General features: G+C 48.0%; 1 protein-coding gene across 1 annotated transcript; it reads right to left on the bottom strand.

The window, feature by feature from the left end:
* Positions 1–509: 509 nt before the first annotated feature.
* On the bottom strand, positions 510–3,190 carry nfil3-6 (nuclear factor, interleukin 3 regulated, member 6). The gene is made up of 2 exons (XM_079746980.1): positions 2,898–3,190; positions 510–2,153 (listed from the first exon to the last, which is right to left on the bottom strand). Exon 2 carries the CDS (start codon positions 2,073–2,075, stop codon positions 888–890), a length of 1,188 nt encoding a protein of 395 aa, XP_079603106.1. The 5' UTR covers positions 2,076–2,153; positions 2,898–3,190; the 3' UTR covers positions 510–887.
* Positions 3,191–21,534: the final 18,344 nt, after the last annotated feature.

Raw genomic sequence — 21,534 nt, 5'->3', positions numbered from 1 at the left:
AATGACCAACCAATACTGCTCCCTGATTCTAATCAACACTCTTGAGTTTTCTTTAGGATTTATTTGATTTATGGCACTTTCTTTAGGTTTTCTTTTAATGCAATTTTTAAAGTAAACTTTATTGTTACTTATATCCAGGGTTGATCCTTAATGAGGAAAATTACGGAAAAATATCCTTAATGGGGATATTGTTTTCTTCTTTCTTCTTCGCTTCTATAAGAAAGCAAGCAATTTTCGCTTTCTTTCACAGCAGACTTACTAAATGTAAATGAAGTGATGAGATTCAGTGGAGTAGAAGAATTTGATCATTCTTCCGGCTTGCCTGAATATGTATCTGTTGTGTCTCAGCTTAAAGGTAATTTCCTCTCCTGAGTCCTGCTGTGAGGACATGATCCTAGTATTCCAGAGTCTGATGGCCCAGGCCCACCTACGTCCGCTGTCCACTCAGAGGGATCCAGTGACGATGGACTTGAAATGGGAGCGTAGGCAAGCTGTGTGTGCAGACAGTTATCTGTGATTGAGTCAGTGTTGAAAATTACAAATCGATTTTAATACATTTCGAGTTAAGACTCTGTAGTACAGTGACAAACCAATGACGGGAACATGAATAAGTTAGTGTGTGAAGGAAGAATCAAATCCCGACAACATTTCAGAAAACATACAGCACAGAGTACACAACAATACAATATTCAAAACCAAACTGACAAACAGAAGACTTTTCTTAGACATTTGTCCATTAAGTATGGTTTCCCACATAGAGTTATCATGTGGTCCATTTCGGTCTAGACAAATTCTCTCCAGTACACGTTGGTTTTTAGTTCTTAGGCGTCTCAGTGGACCTTGGTGTTCGGAGTTCTCCGGTCTCGGCTGACTTTGAGTTCAGCTCCTCAGTGGACCTTGGCCATGAGCTGCTGTGTGAAGAGCTTCTTCAGCTGGGCCACCTCCTCGCTCAGGGAGCTGAGCTGGGAGCGCAGGACGCTGTTCTCGTTCTGGTAGTCCCCCCCCAGGGAGGGCCCGCACGGAGGGGTCTGCCTCCCCCGCCCGGCTCCGTCCTCCGTCTCCGGCGGGTGGACCCACAAGCCCCTCAGCCCGGTGCCCTTCGCCAGACACGCGGCGGCGAGCGCCGGGCTGCGTCTGTCCCCCGTCCCCGCCTCGCCGCCGTCCCCGCAGCCCGGGACCTTGAAGCGCAGCTTGTGGGGGAGGGTCTTCATGCCATCCGCGGGGAAGAAGGGAGGGTGTGCGGTCGGGGTGAGGGTCCTGGGGCCCTCGGCGGCGGAGGGCGGGGAGTGGTGCGCCTCGTAGCCCAGGTCTTCCGGCACGCCTCGCGGGGACAGCTTACCGCCGTCGCTCAGCCGGTCCTCGAAGTACACGGGGCTACCCACGCTGGAACCCCCAGGGGTGGAGAACCCCGAGTCCTCCGACAGGTGACCCTGCCCCGGGTCCCGGATCGCCCGCAGGCTCTGGCTGTGGTGGGGGTGCGACGCCGGCAGGGCCCCTGAGGGGTCCCTCTGGTCCGCCCTGGGTAGGTAGTAGGGGCTGGGTCTCTGCGGGGCGCAGATGGGGGCGGTGTTGGCGAGGGGCAGCATGGGGCCGCTGGAGGGGTCTTTGACCAGGCCGAAGCGGAACTTGAGCGCCAGCAGCTCGGCGCGGAGCCGAGCGTTCTCCTCCAGCAGCGCCAGGACCCGGTTCTCCAGCACCATGTCGTTGACGCGGCGCTTCTCCCGCGAGCGCTTGGCCGCCTCGTTGTTCTTGCGCCGCTTGTCCCAGTAGCCGTCGTCCTTCTGGTCCACGGGGATGAACTCCCGCTTGCGGCGCAGCGCCGCGTTGGACGAGGGGCTGGCCTTGCGCTTCGCGGCGGAGGAGCGGCCCAGCAGGGAGTGGGCCAGTAGGCTGCTGGAGGTAAGGAGGGACACCGCCTCATCGGTGAAGGACAGAGGGTTGCCACCTCCTCCTCCGCCCTCCTCTCCTCCGCTCAGAGGGGAGAGCCCACCAGGGGAGTGCATGGTCTGCAGATCTCCTCCCTCCTGCGACATCCTCAACTGCTGAGACTCGTCAAACATGACAGGAGCGCTCATAATTATTTTTTATCGCTAACAAATTCTTCCTCAAAGGGCCGATGCGACGTCGGTCGGAGATCGCAGAAACAGTGCCACCTGGTGACCAAAAGAAAGAAAGACAGAAGGAGATTTAGTGGTTATGCAATGAGTATTATGCAACCTCCTTATATCGCTCCATGAAAGCTGCCAGCCCTTTGTAATGGCACTACACAATAGCTCGTAATAGAATCAACAGGCGTCAGAGGAGGATGTCCAGACAATCTGCATCCCCTCGTGATGACGGAGAGCGTAGAAAAATAAGTACAAGCGATTGTTGCTGTAAATTACATAACATGTGGAAATGGCATAAGCCCACATAAATATACCGGTATGTGAAATATTCAAGGGCTGACCATTAAGACAGAAGTTTTCATAAAATGTAAATAAATAAAATAAAAGAAAACATAAAATAAAACTCCGACGCCAACAATATTTTACATTCTCTCATCCAGGGTCTGAGAGATGTTAATTTTAAAAGTCGAACTTGAAATTGTTAAACTGATGCATTTTCATAACTACCTGACATCGTCACCTGATTGATGTACTTTATCTACTAAGTCTTACTTAGAAAGTGTGTTAAAAGTGTGCAGATGATCTTATCTGTTACATTTTCCTTTTAATAGAACGCTAAGCATGTTACATACATTTTTTTAATAGGCCCATATATATGGTCCTATATAAAACCTATACACATTTGTCAAAGTGATAACTCTAGATTTTAATTCCATTCCAAATATGTTTTAGCCAAAAATCTTTTCAACCAATGTAGCCTGCGGAAAATAAAATGAAGAACAATTTTACCTCAGATCTATGCGTGAAGAATGTCTAGTAAACACTTTTCCTTCTCCGTCCTCCAACAATATTCTCTCTTCCTTCCCGACTCCGGAAGAAGCTTTGTGTGTTGTGTTTGCTCCGTCCCGCTACGGTCCCCCTCTGTCGTCTCCCACCTTCCTCTCCCTGCCCCACTGCGCGCTATAGTTATGAGAACGAGCCGGCGTTACTTGGTATTATCGCGCTGTCTCGTCGCCCGCGCGCTGTGCTCCATTTGGACGCTGCAGACTCTATTTGTAACGTCGCGCGCAAGGTTCAGCCAAGGACGTCGCCTCTCCTCGCTTGAACCAGCGAAACTGTGTGTGTGTTCGCTGCTTGGGCCGCCTCCCGTCCAACAGCAAGTGGACCCTCCCCGACCATCCTCAGCTGACCCCGCTTATACCACACAGGCGGAATCTCATAACAATTACGTAATTTTGCTCTCTCTCTCTCTTTGTGTGTGTGTGTCGGTGTGTGTGTGTGTGTGTGTCTCTCTCTCTCTCTCTCTCTCTCTCTCTCTCTCTCTCTCTCTCTCTCTCCCTCAGTTTGGCTGCTGTCTTCCCAGCCACTGTGGTGTAACAGACTTAATCAGGTAACAAAATAAAATCAACACAGTGCCTGGCTTGGCTTATGGACTTTAAGATCAGGGAGGGTTCAAAGAGAAGCTGACCCAGACTGCTCTCTCCGGGGAACACCACGTGATGGCTGTTTGGCTTATTAGAATTTTCAGGGTATTATGTCCTCCAATACGAAGCCATGTAGTAAATATAACGTAAGCGTCTTAGTATTCCACTTAAAGAATCAGGCCGTTTGGGAAGCAATCTACAATAAAGTAAAAGTATGCCTAAATTGTCTTTCAACATTATGTTAAAGGCTGAATGAAACAAGTGATTTTTGTCTGAAAGAACTGGTCCAAAGCAACGACACACTGACACTTTTGAGAGAGCCAAACATATCTGGTCGGTCTACATCAATCCTTCTATCATCATCAATAACAAAAAGGTCTTATTTGGATGCCTACACCTCACGACACGACTGTTGTCGTAACCCGAGACTAAACTTGAAAACCTTTCACCTCCCCGGCGAGATTGTGTTATCAGCTCAACTCCCACCACGGGACAAAGTCAACAGGCCAGGCCTTACTATGTCGAAAATGTCAAGAATTCACCATGTTTTCAAGGAACCCTCAACAGTTACTTAGCTTGATCCCTTTCACTTGTGTGAGGCCCGCTCCCCTCATAGCTCCCTCCCCTCTCGGTCTTCAGGGCTCCTTGGTGTAAGTAAGGCTCCTCCCACTTGTGTGAAGCCCCGCCCCATATTGGCCCCCCCCTCCCCCCTCATAAGCCCCTCCCCCTCCCGGTCTTCAGGGCTCCTTGGTGGGAGTGGGGAGGAGGGCGAGTTGTTGTGTAATGTTACCCAACTTCACATTGATGACTCAGCGTGAAGTTGGGTAACTCTCTGAGAAGACACGCCTTGTTTCAAAGAAATCGAGGAGGGCCGTTCACAGAAAGGTCCATAACTCTTACGCAGGGGGCCCCAGGGAAACCCTTGATCTGCTCTTCCGAAGCATTCCCTTCTGGGAAGATGTTTCACCACCGACCACGTGATTCTATTGAGCTGTCCGCCCGCCTTTTTGTTGTTCAGGGTTTTGTGATCACAGTCTGGAATGTAAGTCATTGATCTGTGACACACGTGCACACGCAAGACATTCAGATAAACACAGGCACACACAGAGACAGACACACACACATGCTCACACACAGACACACATACTACGGCAGACACACACACACACACACACACACAGACACACACAAACAGATACATTAAAGCAGTCACATGCACAAAAACACACACACACACATACACACACACACACAAACACACAAAGATACATTGAAGCAGTCACACACACACACACACACACACACACACCATTCATAGTCACAAACACTAAAGCATGCACACACACTGTTTCAGATCAGATGCTAGATGACAAGTATGAAACACTTCATAAAGAAAGGACATAGCAAAGAAGGATTTCCCAAAGCGACAGTGTACATTGTCACCGCATAGCTGAATCTGTTGTCTCAGAGGATACCTGTTAGGTTGACCCTCAACAAGATGTCAGATTGGTTGAGGATAATGACCCATGGCCAATGTGGGTTGTGTGTTACTATACATGTTATGCACCAGGTTATTATGTTATTTTGTTAATAGTGTGTTTTGCTGTGTGTGCATATGTGGCAACTGTATGCACTATTTTCTTTATTGATTGACGAAGGCACGACCCTACTGTGTTACTCTGATTGGCTCTTCCTAGCGTGGTTGTGTATCACGTAGCCCTTGCTGAAAGAACAGGAGGTGGATGCTGTCATGCTGCCCTCGGCGAACTCCACGGGAGAAGTCTGCCTGCAGGGCTGTCTGCCAGAGAGCTCTTTCTGCTAGGAAGGCTTTCTGGAGTCAGGTGGCGTAGTCTAAGGTCGTGGAGAATGAGTGTGTCAAACGCAGCAGTAACACCCAGGAGACTGGGGTTGTATTCATTGAAGTAACTTATTAGACTCATTCTTTTTATTTCAATTTTTTCAGTTTTCAGTCGCAGTTTGGTTTAGGTTAACAACTGGGTTCGATTTACACAACATCTTGGTAAGGTTTAGTCAACCAAACCACTTATGTTGAGGTGGATGAATAGACACAACTACTTGTTGTGTATCAGTGCTGCTGTACCGGTCTTCATTCCTATCGTCATGCATGGTGATGGGGCTGTTAATGTTAGTCTATGTCTACCTTTGCACCTAAAGCTCTTTCTCGGCCCAGCAGCCGGTCAGGTCACTATAGGTTCCCTCTGGGCTTGCAGAGTCTCTATGATGAGGGGGCCGTCCTAGCTTGGGCCTGCAGTCCTTCAGGGATAATGATGAAGTATTCCGCAAACGAGCCGTGACTGCCAAGACGCACTGGACACGCGTTGGACTACGACCAGGGGAGGCAGTCGTTTCATCATCGACACCAGTCACACGTAGGACTCTTTATACTCACGGCGACAAATCTTTTGCATGTAGAAGATGTACACACTTATTGTATGTTATATGTCCTTGCACTTTTAGTACTTAGCGTTGTGTAGCATCTTATCCTAGCTATCTTTGCTGCATACGGGGAATGGGTTAACCTGGCGATTGTTAGTGCTTTACAATTGGTTCTATGAACATCGTTGCTGTACCGACAGCGAAATATTGTTTCTGTCTTCTGACAAATTTACTTATTGTAAGTCTATGGATAAAAGCGTCTGCTAAATGCCCTAAATGTAAAATGTAAATGTAACTAACCAAGGACTATATGGTGAGTATGAGCGACAACTGGCTGTTTTACAAGGATGGCCACTCCAGGTTAGGGTCGGAGTCTGGACGACGCCCAATCTGAGCGGTCCCTGAGGATCACAGCCTTGGGCTTACGCCATCGCCCACACAGTGTCTGGAGGTTGGTAGTTGACCTTCTGGCCCAGCTTCACAACCACCAGCTGGAAGGTAGCGGGGCGGCAGGGAGGGAGTGGATGGATGGAGGAGAGAGACGGGTAGAGGGAGTAGGAGAGGGGAGAAAAGGGAGGGAGGAGAAGGATGGAGGAGAGGGAGGGGTCGAGGGAGTAGGAGAGGGGAGAAAGGGGAGGAGGAGAGAGAAGGGGGTGAAAGGGAGGGTGGAGGAGAGGGAGGGGAGGGGAGGGGAACAAGAGGGGGGGGGCTGTTATGTAAGCTTCTCCAGGGGTGATGGAGGAGCTGAAAATATCCTCCTAACTGCATCACAAACCACCGGGGGGGGGGGGGTCACTCTGCTGACACAGTTAGTCAGGACAGGAAAGAGGCTAGGAGGTCACGTAACACAACAGATTTGACCCATTTCCATGTTAAGTTCTGTGGGTATTTCATCACTTGTCTCTCGTTCAACTGCTCTGTTTTTTTTTAGTAAATGTATCTTCTCTGTCTCTTACTCTGTTGCCGTGACACTGCTGATATTTACTGTTCCCCTAATGCATATTTTCAGATCCGAAAAGATAGAAGTGTATCTTACATCTTCATTAGCCCTGTAGTTGGTCTGGTGTTGAAGGGTAAGTCAATCTCAGAAATCCCTTTTTCCAGTTGACATTGTGAACAGTGACCATTTCTGTGTTAAGTTTTAATAAAATGCAAAACGGGGAAAATACTTTTAAATTCAAGAGGTCTGCCTCCCCCGACTGGAGCTTTGAAGATTAATGTTTGCTCACATGGATTTTGGATTTATGTTTTGACATTAACTGTAATGAGTATTTTAAGTTTGGGACGTAGAGAGAGAGAGAGACAGAGAGAGAGAGAGAGAGAGAGAGAGAGAGAGCGAGAGAGAGAGAGAGAGAGAGAGAGAGAGAGAGAGAGAGAGAGAGAGAGAGAGAGAGAGTATTTAAAGTCCCCACATAGATGAGTGGACTTTTTGAACCCTTCGTGCAATACCCTGCATGAGACTCAAGACCTTTGGGGATAGGGCCTTTGGCGTGTCCGCCCCCACTCTGTAGAACCAGCTCCCCCCCAACATCCGCTGTGCCCCTTCCGTGGAGACTTTCAAAAAGTACACAAAAGCACACCTTTTCTCTGAGTCCTATGGCCTCTAACTCACGACCCCACCCATTTTGCACTCTCACTCACTTGCCTACACACACACCCTCACCCCCCACTCTTGTGAAGCGACCTTGAGTATCCTGAAAGGCGCTATATAAAATCAATTTTTATCATTATTATTATTCATCTTGCAAGTGTGGCTACTTACAGTGGAAGTCCATCCGTATCAATCTCACATTGTCATCACTCTTCTTAAGCTAGCATTGGGTTTGGAGTAGAAACACATTGTACAGTACAATAACAGTATAACAGCTGTTAAAGAAACATATAGCTTCTACAAACTTCCTTTTGGCCGGGCCTTACATGGAGTTTACCATCTTAGTCATTGAAAATAGAGCAAGGGCTGCCTGGGCTAGGGCCAACAGAGGGCTAATGCTAGGACAAGGCTAATGCTAATGCAGGGCTACTGCTAGTGCAGGGCCAATGCTAGTTCATGGCTAGTGCTTTTGAAGGGCTAATACTAGCAGGGGACGGACAATGGACACTAGTGAAGGGCTAATGCCAGAGCATGGTCATCGTACAGTATGTCATTAATAACCCCTTTCTGTACTTTTAAAGCAATACGGAATAGTCTTCCTGCTCATTGAGGTGATGTGCAATCAACCAACATAGTAGCACACAACCAAACAAAGAAAACATGGTGAATTCCAGCTCTGCACAACTTATTCGTTCCCTTCCCACGTGGGTCGTTTGCAGTCCGTGTTTCACGTGGGAAATTGTGGCGCAAAATGTGGTGCAAGCTGGAGCTAATCTGGTGTGCGCGGTGACGCGGGAACCACAGCTAAAGCCTGGCCCCTCTTTATGAATCACCTTCCCCCCGGGGCCGGCGCGCAGGACGGAGCGCTGCGGTGATGTTGCCAAGACGCGTAGCGGGCAGCGTATGCATGCTAGATGAGGCGCGCTATAAATAGCAACGATGAGTCACTTTGGATAACTTGGGGGAGGCGGTTTCATAACTCTGTGTGTGTTTGTGTTTTTGTGTATGGTTGAGAGAAAAATATGGTGTGTGTCTGTTTGAGGGAGAAAGAGATGGTGTTTGTGTATGTCGGTGTATCTGTGTGTGTGTGTGTGTGTGTGTGTGTGCTGTGGTAACCCGCTCCTCAATGTCTCGGGGTTCAAGGTACGTTTCACGCTTCGGAGTCGGGGTTAAGCCGCGCTCGGCATTTATTACAATGATATGTCCAAACAGGGAACACATGCACTATACATAGAGTCTCCTTGGGCCTCTATCCGGATGTGGTCTCGAGCGCTTCCCTCGTGCCACTCGCTCCTGTTCTCCCCTGTCGTCAGCTCTCGTGGTCCTTTTAAGATGGCCTCCTGGCCTTCTCCTCCCTCCGACCAGGTGTCCCCTATCTCGCTGATTGGGGGGAGAGAAGTGATGCTCTCTGTCGCCGGTTAGTGGGTGGCGACGGTATACGCCGTCCATGACTACACCTTGGACCCACCCGGGCCGAGGTTTGAGGAGCGGGATGCCACAGTGTGTGTGTGTGTGTATGTGTGTGTGTGTGTAGGAGAGAGTGTCCATGACGTTGTTCTTTTTGTGATAGAGGCGGTTTTGTTCTCTTCCCACGCAAACCAGAGTTTTTATCGATCTTCACCCAACAGCATCTTGCTCACGCAAGCAAGACCTCAGCCTCCCTGAAACTCCCAAACTATCCTCAACCCTACTCACTCTGCCTCCAACAACACAACAACACAACACAACAACACAACCAAACAACACAACAACACAACACAGCCCGCCGTACTCCCCTTACTCTGCCTCCAACAACACAACAACACGACACAACAACACAACCAAACAACACAACAACACAACAACACAACCACATAACACAACAAGACAACACAGCCCGCCGTACTCTCCTTACTCTGCCTCCAACAACACAACTACACAACAACACAACAACACAACCACACAACAACACAACAACACAACACAGCCCACCGTAGTCTCCTCACTCTGCCTCCAACAACACAACCACACAACAATACAACAATACAACAACACAACAATACAACAACACAACTACACAACAACAGAACAACACAAAAACAACAACACAACATGGAGGGTCGTTTTCTCCTCACTCTGCCTCCAACAACACAGCAACACAACAACACAACACAACACAACAACCCAACAACACAACAATACAACACAACAACACAACACAACATCGACATACTCTCCTCACTCTGCCTCCAACAACACAACAACACAACTACACAACTACACAACACAACTTCTCCCTCGGTACTAATGCGGTGTTAGTGTGGTGTAGCGTAGCATGTTGACAACGGCCTCCAGCGAGCCGCCGCCGGCCTTGAAAAACACGTCAGGACCTCCGAGAGCCCCCAGCCTCAGAGCTCTGTGTCCTCATGCTGCTATTCTCGGCCTATCGTCATACGTCACGCCGTTGCTAAAGCAACCTCTGACGGTGGTGGTGGTGGGGGGGATAGAGTTGGGAGGGGGTCGGGGATGGTGGGTGATGCTCGTGAAGCTAATCAGAGAGATGGAGGACCGAGTGTTTCGTCAGGGCAACCAGAGTGTTATCAACAACAAGCCGGGAGCAACTTGTGGAGTCGCAGAACGGGGGCCGGTCGAGGTGTGGTCGTCCTGGTGACTGGGGCTTTGTGTTAGAGTGCGCTGTGTTGGAGTGTGTTGGTCTGTGAGTAGCGTCACGCCACTGCATGGCTTCCTGTCATGGTGTGAGATGACATCATCGACCATGTGGCGTAACGCTGGAGAAGAGAACTCTGGTTGACCTATAATGTTTTCTTGAACACGCTGGCTACGTTCTGGAGACAAACACACTATATGTTGACTGTAATGTCTGTCTGTCTGTCTGCCTGTTTGTCTCTGTGTCTTTTCCTCTGGGGCGTGCAACAAGCAAAACAGACAAAAGTTGGATCGACATTTGCTGAGAAGCAGGAAGTAAATACAGCGTATAGAGATAGATAGACAGACAAAATAATTTTATTGCAATGCTTTTTATCTGTAAATGTTTGGAAGTGGTGCCAAGGCGGTGAACTTGTCTTCAAACAGGACGAGACCGGTCGCGTCTGGTTCACGTCGTACAGATGGCCGCTTTCAACCCAGCAAGGTTCGGAGATGTGAGGGTCTAATGCAGTCACTTTGGAAAAGCTACAGAGAGAGAGAAAGGAATTGAGGGGTAGAGAGAGAGTTAGAGAGAGGGGGATTTTGGGCTAGAGAGAGAGAGAGAGAAGAGCGAGAGAGAGAGAGAGAGAGAGAGAGAGAGAGAGAGAGAGAGAGAGAGAGAGAGAGAGAGAGGGTGTGAGAGAGAGAGAGCAGTGCGAGGGAAAGAGACAGAGAAGGGGATAGAGAGAGAGCAGTGCGGCTGGTGGTTATGTAAAACATGCTGGGGTGTTGCATAACCCATGCATAATCAGTGGCCAACCCAGATATAGCTGGCCTACTTTACCCTGCTGACAGTGACACAGTGTCCTGAGCACACTAGTGCACTGCCCCCCGAGTCCTACACCTTCCCCGCCGTGTTGGCCGCCTCAGGTCCAGATCCACGTTTAGTCATCTAGCTTAAGACTCTCCTATCTACAGCCCAGACTGAGAAGTGAGGCTGAGCAACATCAAAGCATAATCAACAGTTGGAGCATCTCCAAAAAAGTTGTGGACCTACAAACTAGTTTAAGTGGTTTGTTGTAACTGCTCTTGTTTTTTTCGATTAAAAACAGAGGAAATCTACTCAACCCTGTCCCTCTGTGCACCTCAGATTACATTTAATTAGTTTTAGTTTCGAGAATGAACGCTTGGCACTTGCCCACTGTTTAGACAGTTGTATCTCATTACACATAACATAAAATCATGCTTCTGTTATATGCCCCAAAGGTCCATATTCAGAAGAATTAGGAAGATAAGAATGAGTTATAAAAAATACTGTTTTGCAATGAAGCAAACAATAACATCTCTTCAAAGGGCAAATACTGACCAAAGAAGCGTGTGTTTCATTGTCAAACCTTTATTGCAAATAAAATGGAAATTGATTATACACAACATTGATACATTTTACCCAAAGGATAACGCAAACAGGGAGATGCAGAGCCCCAAGTTGAAACGGATTGCATATTATTTCCCAACACAAGCAACGTTGGCCAGCTACAAAGATACATTAAAAAGGAGTTTTAATTGATTCAACTATTAGCTACCTTTCGTATTTGTTTGCAGTGGACTTTTTCAATTTTGCTGGGAAATCTGTTGCAGATTACACAAGTGCAACTAAATAACAAATTATAAAATCTAACCGCAAGCGGTGATCGACGGGGTCCGAGCAAAATTAGAAATCAAGAACACACTAATGGAAGATATATAAATATAACATATAATTGTCATATTTAAGGAAAGATGTTCCACTTATAAACCTGAACTGCAGCCTTATTCACATGGTGAAAATGTCTATTGATAAGCACACAACATCCAGAAAACTCAAAGCACACATTTCTTAAGTGAAATAATGAAAAAAAAAATCTGAAAAAATTGAAATTCTGGGGAAATTAAACATTTGTAGTCAAGAACACTAACGGAAGAAATATAAATATGACAGAGTTAAATATGAAGGAAAAATTGTAAACAGAGAAGTTCCCCTCAATGCCATACTGTGTCTTGGCAATCCGATTCTTGGAAACTAATGAGCAGGAATGTTGATTGCCTGATGAATTTCAGGTGCTGTTCAATGTTGTGTTTCTTAATGAGTGGCAGTGACAGAATATCATGTTCAGCTTGATCATAATGCTCTAATAGGGATTCAAACTCTCAACCCAAGGATCACCAGTACACAGCATTATCCCATTGAGCCACTGACATTGCTGAACTGCATGAAGCCTCATTCACATTGTGTCGATTGATAAGCACACACCATCAAGAAAACTCCAAGCACACATTTCACAAGAGAATTAAGGGCTTTCTTAAAAGAGTACAGATCTGAAAATGTGCACTGTTAATGGTATCCACCTAATGAAAGCCGTATGGTAGTTATACAATAACAAAATGGTCATATAGGCAAAATGGGTTGAGACTGTGGACTTTTGGCTTTTCTATGGAATTGTGGGAAAAGTAAACATTTCTAGAGCAGAAGACCAGGGTTTTATAAATGCATCAGATTCTAGAGATTAATATTCTGAAAGAATTTTGAGTCCAGGTCAATCTGGTGAGGAGTAATAAGCCTAATTCATGATTTATTTACAATAGCGCCACCTTTGGGTGCAGTACCAGAAATTTGGGTTTATGGGTAGTGGGAGTTATTGGTAACCATACCTGAAAATTTCAAGAGGTTTCGACTTACGGTATAGGCTGCAGTATGACTTTTTCAGAATTTGAGGGGAAAACAAAAACGTTAAAGAAACAATAGGGGGACCAAGCAGCTTCGCTGCTCGGACCCCTAAATATACACTTTGGTCAGTGAGCGAAAACCCGACAGCCGACCAATCACAGCAGACTGGCCTTTTCGGGAGGCAGGCCATTAAGAGACAAAATCTAAAGCAAAGCATTTCTGACAAAGGGTGAAAGGTGCTGCATCAATGTACAGTGCGGGAAAAAGGACGTTTATTTTTAGCATTAATGCATGTAAGCCTTTTCTAGCAGAAACCCCAAATGAAATTATGAACCTCAAAAATTGCATAATATGACCCCTTTAAAGCAAAACAGGCCAGAGAGCAGCTATAGGAGTGATTTATTTGTGCCTGTTCTGTTTTTAGCCCTGTACAGCGCTTTGGGATTTATTCAATGAAAAGCAGTTATCATATATAAGGCATTATTATTATAGTAGATAAGGAGAGAATAGCATAATCCCCCATAAGTCAAGTTCGGTATAGTGTATTACAGGATAGTGTAGTACATTACACTACAGTTCAGATTCTAGTACTGTATAGTTAATACAGTATAGTGCCGTATCGATAGTAATAAGCTTATTGTGTTTAAAAAACATTAAGCCTGGAGTCCTTACAGTTCATTAATGACGGCTACTCTCCCATGTTGACATGACCTGCTCCCGTGTTTGCTGACATGCCTACATGTTCCCGATGTATGGGGAACAGTATGTACTCTGTCTCTGGTGACTCACTCTCTCTCAGGCTGTCTGTCTCTCTCTAGGTGCTGTCAAGGGGCAGCGTGCCTCCCGTACAGACCTGCTCTTCGCTTCAGCTCCACCCCCGCTACCGTGTCCTATCCCACGTCTTCATCCACTGAACTGAGAGAATGTGGACTGAGTCCCTTCTCCTAAAATAGGGTGGTGGTGTGGTGAGCTTAACCCCAACTGGCGTCCACACTCGCTTGCCGCTGCCAGGTCGAGGCAGCCGGCGAAAGTTAAAGTTTGAGCAGGTACTCCGAGGCTGCTCTCTCTTAGAACAAGATGATGACGTCACACAGATGATAACCTAACCCCGCCTTTTTTCGGCCGTCTCTCGTTGTGTAGATAAAGAGCTAATCAGAGCGTAGACCATAAACTTTGTGGATATTATAAAAAAGTCCCTCATGATTCTCAGAAAACTCCCCCCCCCCCCCCCCGCCCATTGCACCTTATGCAACAATCCGAGAGAGAGAGGGAGGGGGGAGAGAGAGGGAGGGAGAGAGAAAGAGAGTGAGGGGGGAGAGAGGGAGAGAGAGAGTCAGTTGTTATCCTATCATGACTACATTATATCATTGTTGACTCTGCTGGTGCTGCTTCGCTCAGCTGAACAATTGCCCCCCCTGTGTTTGGGACAATGCAGGCAGGACCGAGGTGGTGGGGGCGCTCAGGGCAGCGAGAGCCGAGGGGAAGCGAGGCTAGCGAGGGGGAGGGGGGCTCGGGGTGGCAGAGCGAGGGACGTGCTTCGCTGAGGACAATGGGTGAATTCATGCAATCCTGGTAGCTTGTGAGCTCCATTGTCCTCACAAAGTCATCTAGTTCTGGGCTCAAGTCAACTGTATTCATGGAGCAGTTATATCAGTTTACTGACTGCAACTCAGACCTGGACACATTCCCGGTGGTGTCGAACACGTTAAGGTGAAAAGTAGATCACCTGAAGCGGTTTAGGTGGGCTTGTTGCTCGAGGGGGCCGTGACAGCTGACCCGGCATGGAACCCGCAGCCCTCCGGCTTGAAGGCAGTCAGCATCTCCTCGGGACGCCAAGGCGACTGACTTAGTGTCGGGGCTGCGGGGGTTATTAAGCACCTTGGCTGGCGTCCCTCCATTTGAATATAGCAATTTGGATTTGAATTTAAATGTAAATGACTCCTCCGAACTCGTTGCTTAGTTTCCTGCTGGCTGCCCACACTCAATCATCTCAGGGTCTGATGGTATTCAGACGACGTGACGATGCACCAGACAGTGGCTGGGACGCCTTGAGAGAGGACCGAGGTACAGACCTCAGCCTGCTTTGGTTTTAACCTTGTGTTCAATATTTACCATTCAGTCATCGAGCAGAATCCTCTAGCCATAGGGACTTACAGTAAACACATTTACATTTAGTGCATTTAGCAGAAGCTTTCATCCAAAGCGACTTACAATAAGTGCATTTGTCAGAAGCAAGGGCGTAGGAACCGGGTGGGACGGAGGGGACGTGTCCCCTGCAATATTGGAGACAGGCGCATTTGTCCCACCTAAAAATTATACCCAGGGGAGAAAAATGTTTTATTTTATTTTGAAAGCGCAACACAGCGTCTTGTCACCGCTTCTTATTCTAAAAAACTGGATGATTGAGCTTGCAATTAAAGAATTGATTTGATATTGATGAGTTCATTACTGCCATTCAAAATGTGTTTTCCTTTACATTTACAAATGTATATTTTTAGTAGAATAAAATATATTTGTGAATTTTTTCAGTGTAGTTAATTTATGACATATTTCTGTTCAAAACATTAACGGATCTGTCAGGTTTCCGATATGTGTCCCCCCCAATGTTAAAGTCATTCCTACGCTCCTGGTCAGAAGAAAGAAAAACAACAATATATCACTGTCCTTACAGTAAGGATGTTCACAGAACCAAGTGGTAAGCACTAGCAATCGCTGTAAACCCATTTCCCGTATACAACAAAGATAGCTAGGATAAGATGCTACCGATGCTCAGCACTATTCTTAAGTGCAAGGACGTAAAACATACAATAATTGCATACATTAAGTGCCAGGCCGTACGACATACAATAATTGCGTACATTAAGTGCAAGAAGGTAGCCTACAACATACGATATTTTTGTACATTAAGTGCCCGGACTTACACAATAATTGCATACATTAAGTGCCAGGACGTACGACATTCAATAATTGCGTACATTAAGTGCAAGGAGGTACAAGATATAATAATTGTGTGCATGAAGTGCCAGGACGTACAACATGCAATAATTGCGTACGTTAAGTGCCAGGACGTACAACATACAATAATTGCGTACATTAAGTGCCCGGACGTACAACATACAATAAGAGCGACTCTGCAGTCCTGACATCGGCAGGGAGATACGTGTCATTGAGAAGCAGGCTGTGGTCAGAGGGCATTCTGCTCAGTGACGCCTACATATAGACTACAGCAATAGGGGTTCAAACCCAGAATCGTTCATGTTGGAGTCACACGGCCTATCCCGCCCCTGTTCAGAGTTGGTTACTGTGCTCTCCTGCAGGCCATAAAGTGTTGTTGAGCTGGGAGTTTGAACGGTGGCCACCCGAACAGGCCCCGCCCAGAGGTCTCTGTGCAAAGTTTGTTTCCAAGAAGCCACAGAACATTCAGTTATATTATTTACCATGGTAAATTATGATTACTCACACACACACACGCACAAACACACGCACAGACGCACACACGTGCAGACGCACGGACACGCACACGCACACACACACACACACACACACACACACACACACACACACACACACACACACACACACACACACACACACACAGACATCCCTGAATGAATCAAACCACATCCTCCCCCTGGCTGAGCAACTGTTTTCATATCCCGGGGGTGTTGAGCAACGTGATCCGTGAACGATGTGCTTGTGACATCAGCTCAGGGATATTGTTTCCGTCCCAGGTCTGTTCCTTTTCATTTCCTGTCCCTGCGGGTCGAACGCAATATTGCAACATCAGAACCCAATCATGATCAGGTCCGTGTCAGCACCTGCGTCACGCCGACGGGACGTGAGGAACGCGGTGGGCGGAGCGCTGATAGAGGTCACCGGGAGGACGGCCGGACGGAGCCGCCCTCGGCCCCCTGCGGTAAACCTGCCCGGGAATCTGAGTCTGCCTCTGGAAGAACCACGCGTGAGTCATCAGCGTCACGCGTTATGTAAGATACATATTTTGTATCCCCCTCCCTCCCACCTGAAATACGCGTCCTCTTGTAGACGGATGACATAGCCTGCACACGCCACGCATCGGTGCGGTGTTAGTACATCCTTGAGTTTAAACCACACAGCCCCCGGCACAGGTCAATGCTGTGCCTGTGACCATACGGAGATTACCGGGCCATGCCGTTCACTATAAGACCCAATCAGTTGTGTCATCACGGCACAAGTATCAGCCAAGTTAATACGCAAAGCAATGACAGACGTGAGGTAGGAGGTCGAGAAAAACATCGGAGATAATTATAGCCTACTTAAAGGCGTTGATATTTATTCATCTGTGTATTTATTTTTCTTGTTTGAAAAGCTTATCGGAGGAATACATGTTCTTCACATGTTGCCATGTTGTTGCAGTTGTAGAGGACAGTAATACCACACCAAAACAAACTCAGCGAAAGCCTCCAGGCCAAGGAGAGGTTTTCACAGGCTGGCGGCTTGTTTTGTAGGCAGCAGCACTCTCTGCTGTGCTTTAAGTTGAACTACATCTACTAAACTAATATAGGATATGTAACGTATTATCGGTACTTTAATTCAAGAGCAAAAGCGGCAATTTATTGAAGCCTTTTAGAATCATTTACAATCAATTATAGTTCTGAGCAATTGTGGTCCATAAATACTTTTTGTGCTGCAATTCATCATTCAAAAAAAATAAATGCTTATTCTTCTAGTTCAGTGGAATCAACGACTGGCGTGAAGATTCCAGGGATCTTGGCAATATTCTAAAATGTGGTGATATTAACCGCGGCTTCCTGTGGACGCCAAGTATGACCTAAAGCAAGGCGAGCCTGCTCCTTAATGACTGGTAACGCAATGCAGCAGTCGCTCTTGCACTGTTTCCACAGACCTTAGAGGTATCCAGCAAACAGCAGGTCAAGCACTTAACACCACACTGAATAAAGAGATCAACTTATTGACGAACTCAGGAACACATCCTGTGTCTGTGTGCATACGTGCGTGTGCGTGCATGCGTGCCTGCCTGCCTGCGTGCGTGCGTAGTTGTGTGTGTGTTTGTGTGTGCTTGTGCGTATGTGTGGGTGTGTGTTTGTGTGTGCGGGCATGTGCGCGTGCGCGCATTTATGCGTGCGTGCTCGTGTGTGTGTGTGTGAGTGAACGTCCAGGTCCCACTATAACATCCTTGTTTTACAACGTTGGGCTGTCCAGTTTGAGCCGTCTGAAAGCCTTTCCGGTGCGAGAGCTGTGCCGGGGTCCGGTGCGCGGCGAGGAGCCAGGGCGTGTTGGACGAGACGGCCCTTGGCCGCGCGTCTCGGCAGCTTGTGGCGGATTAGAGCGCAGACAGTCCGCTGGCAGAGGGGAGCGGCAGGACAGATGGTGTTTAGCCTGGCTAAGCTCTCGCTGGTTGCTGCTCAGACCCCACATCATTAGCTAGTGAACTCTGCTGCCCGCCAGGGGCGGTCTGCGCCGTACGAGGGAAGGTGGGAGGGTTGCTGTGTTCGGGTGCTGCTAGATCAGCCTGACTCATGTGTTGTTTTATGTGTAGTCTGAGTTAAAAGAAAACCGAACGTGATTTGGATGCATTAGAAACAACAAACAGCCCTAGTTGTATTAAAAGATACGGCCGCCACTGATCACTCCGATTTACCCAGTGGGTGGTTGCTGATGATGGCTGAGTTCATGGCTTTGAATGCATTGTTTTTTTTTAAGTTGCTTCTATTCCATCCTTTCATGATGAGTCGATTGTATAAACCTTTTGTTTTGATTGAAATCGCTCCACGAGGCGGGGAGACACCTGCCGTCTTCTCCCGAGCTTTGACCCTCATCCCTCCAGGACCTGTCCGCGAGCAACGGTACCGACTGATAAACTAATCGGGCGGATCAGTCTGATAAACCCCATGATGCATCAGAGAGGGTCAGATCATGTATGCATGCGATTAAGGAGGATTTCATCGGGGAGAGAGTGGGAAATGTTTGTTATTAAGGTGAGAGACGGCTCAGGTCAGGGAGGGTATGATGACGTGGTTAGGATCTGAAAGAAATGCATTTTGTCATGCATGAGAACAAACATTATCTGACTCAACCATGTGATTTACTCAACGTTCAACAAGGAAATGAGAAGAAAAGATTTCAGATGTACTCATGATATTTCTTTACTTGCATGCCAATTTGAGCTATAAAATACGGCTTTATACAGCCTTTATGAGTATACAGTTAACCCAAAGCCTGTCTGAATGGGATCTAGAGAACACAGTTGAGAGTAACATGAGATAAACAAAGCTATTCAAGATAACGGAATGGAACAGGAACGCCATGACAACACCGGTGACATTACGGAACGCATCGTCATGACAACAGAGTTTGATGTGTTTCAGAAATCAGGTCGTCCACACCGGTCGTTGCAGCAAGGTTGCCATGGTCCTTTCAGAGGTCAAAGGTCATCTGGTTAATGATTACGACTGGTCTGTATTGGGGCGACTGGCCGCTTCCCAGCGCTGGGACAGCCCGGTCACATGACCCCCCGGTCTGGAAGCCCGGGGCCCCTGCGGAGACAAGAGCAGAGACCAGCTGGTGATGTCGTGGTGTGTGTGTGTGTGTGTGTGTGTGTGTGTGTGTGTGTGTGTGTGTGTGTGTGTGTGTGTGTGTGTGTGTGTGTGTGTGTGAGTGTGTGTGTGTGTATAGGCAGTCTATTAATCTGTAAAAAGGTGCAATGTTTATCCATAACAAATAATGCAGAAAAAAATGTTTTGGCATAAAGCTTTCTATGTTTGGTCAGCCCTTACTAAAAACTGTAAAATACTTCCTTCCATGTTTGGATCAGTAATCTTCCCATGTAAGTTAAGATCCAAATGAAAGTATTAAAATGTGTGTGTGTGTGTGTGTCTGTGTGTCAGTGTAGGTGCGCATGTGTGTGAGTGTGGGCGCAAGTGTGTGTGTGACTGTTTGAGATGTGTTTACTTACCCCCCCCCCCAGTTTCTCAATTAAAGTGTCACATCACATGTATAATTATTCTTTCAGAATGACCTTACAAAACATTAAAAACAGCCTTCCCCGGGCGTTTACCGCTCTATTTGTGAGCGCAGAGTGATGGGGCTCAGTGGTTGTTGGGTAAACGCTGTCTAATTGCTATAATTGACTTCGCATTGCCTTGATCCCATAAATACCGGCTGGTATCTCCTGAAGCTCAAGACAAACACAAAGTCGTTTACTTGAACTCTTTGTTCCAGGCAGGAGACAACTTGTTCCCTGTGAGCTCGAAACAACACACACAAACACACGCACGCACAAAAGCATGCACGCAGGTACACACACACACACACACACATGCAGATACAAACACACACACACACAAGCACTCACACACACACACACACACACACACACGTACACACACACACACACACACACACAAATGCAGGTACACACATGCAGATACACACACACAAACACACACACACACGTGCAGGTACACATACACACACAGACACGTTAAACCAGCGGGTAGCCGTGGTTACAGTAACAAGAGCCGACATGTCACCTGTGTCTGGCCAGAGCTCGGCCCGCCTGCCCTGGGCGGCGGCGGCCAAATCCGGTCCAATTTACCCTTGGACTGTTGCCTGGGATCTGAGGGAACGCACACAGAGACACACAGATTTCACTGAGACAGCCATAATACCACCATTATGCAACCATGATATGACCATGACTCACACACAAACACACATACAAACCCCTACACTATGCTAGCTGGGGTGTAACATGGGGAGGGGTTGGGCATTTATGCTTATTCTTTTGCTGGCTGTCAGATTGCTGCCCTGCAGCCTGATCTATACACAGAGAATGAAGTTTAGAATATTTTATACTTTTGTATAATATTCTCAACAAAAAACAAAAGGCGGCAGTCGTGTGTTGCTCAGGCAGCCGCCTGAGCAGTCAAGTGCTGTGGGAAACCCTGCAGTATGAACGGTGGGACCCCTTGCTCTGGCGTGCACGTAGTGTCGTGTGGCACCCAGTCTGCGGGCTCACCTGCTGCTTCGCTGCTGTCTGTGGGTGCTGCTGGGTCCTCTTCCTCCTGGGGATCGCTGCTCTCTCCGTACAGAGCACACCTCTGTCTGCGCAGCTCCTCCTCTCGCTCCCTGGACTCCTGGATGTCCTTCTGGACCTCCGGCTGGCGGGCCAGCGCAGGCCGCAGCTTGACGAACGGGTTCGCCCCCAGAAAGGGTTCCGGCTTTTTAGCCTTGTTCCGGCTCCCCTGTTTGGACGCCAGGGCCTCAACGGTCAGAGAGTCCATGCTCCTGTGATGGCGCAGACTGTGGCCAAGTCTGCGGTAGGGCCCCGCGACAGGGCTCCTGGACCGGCACCTCTCCCTTCTCCACCCCCCGTTGGTGTCCTCGGATCGGGGTACCCTGAGGGACTGGGTCCGGCAGACCGGCTGGCTCCGCAGAGACAGCATCTCCATGCTGCGGGTGCGCTCCAGAACGGAGGGGTAGACGGGGTCTGCGAAGGTGGCTTTGCTGAGCCTGACCGCCCCCTCGGCGGAGCCCTGCAGGAGGCCCTCGAAGAGCTTCTTGGTCTCCTTCAGCTGCCGGGTCCCCTCCTTGCGGTACTCCCCGGGGATGATACCCTGGTTGACCAGCACCAGCTCCCTCTGCCGCTCCTGGCTGATCTCCTTCTGCATCTTCTTCTCCGAG

Source organism: Pollachius pollachius, assembly GCF_949987615.1.
Source record: "Pollachius pollachius genome assembly, chromosome: 11".
NCBI classification, from domain to species: Eukaryota; Metazoa; Chordata; class Actinopteri; order Gadiformes; family Gadidae; genus Pollachius; species Pollachius pollachius.
The sequence above is the reverse complement of the archived record's forward strand: the minus strand, read 5'-3'. Positions and strand labels throughout refer to the sequence as shown.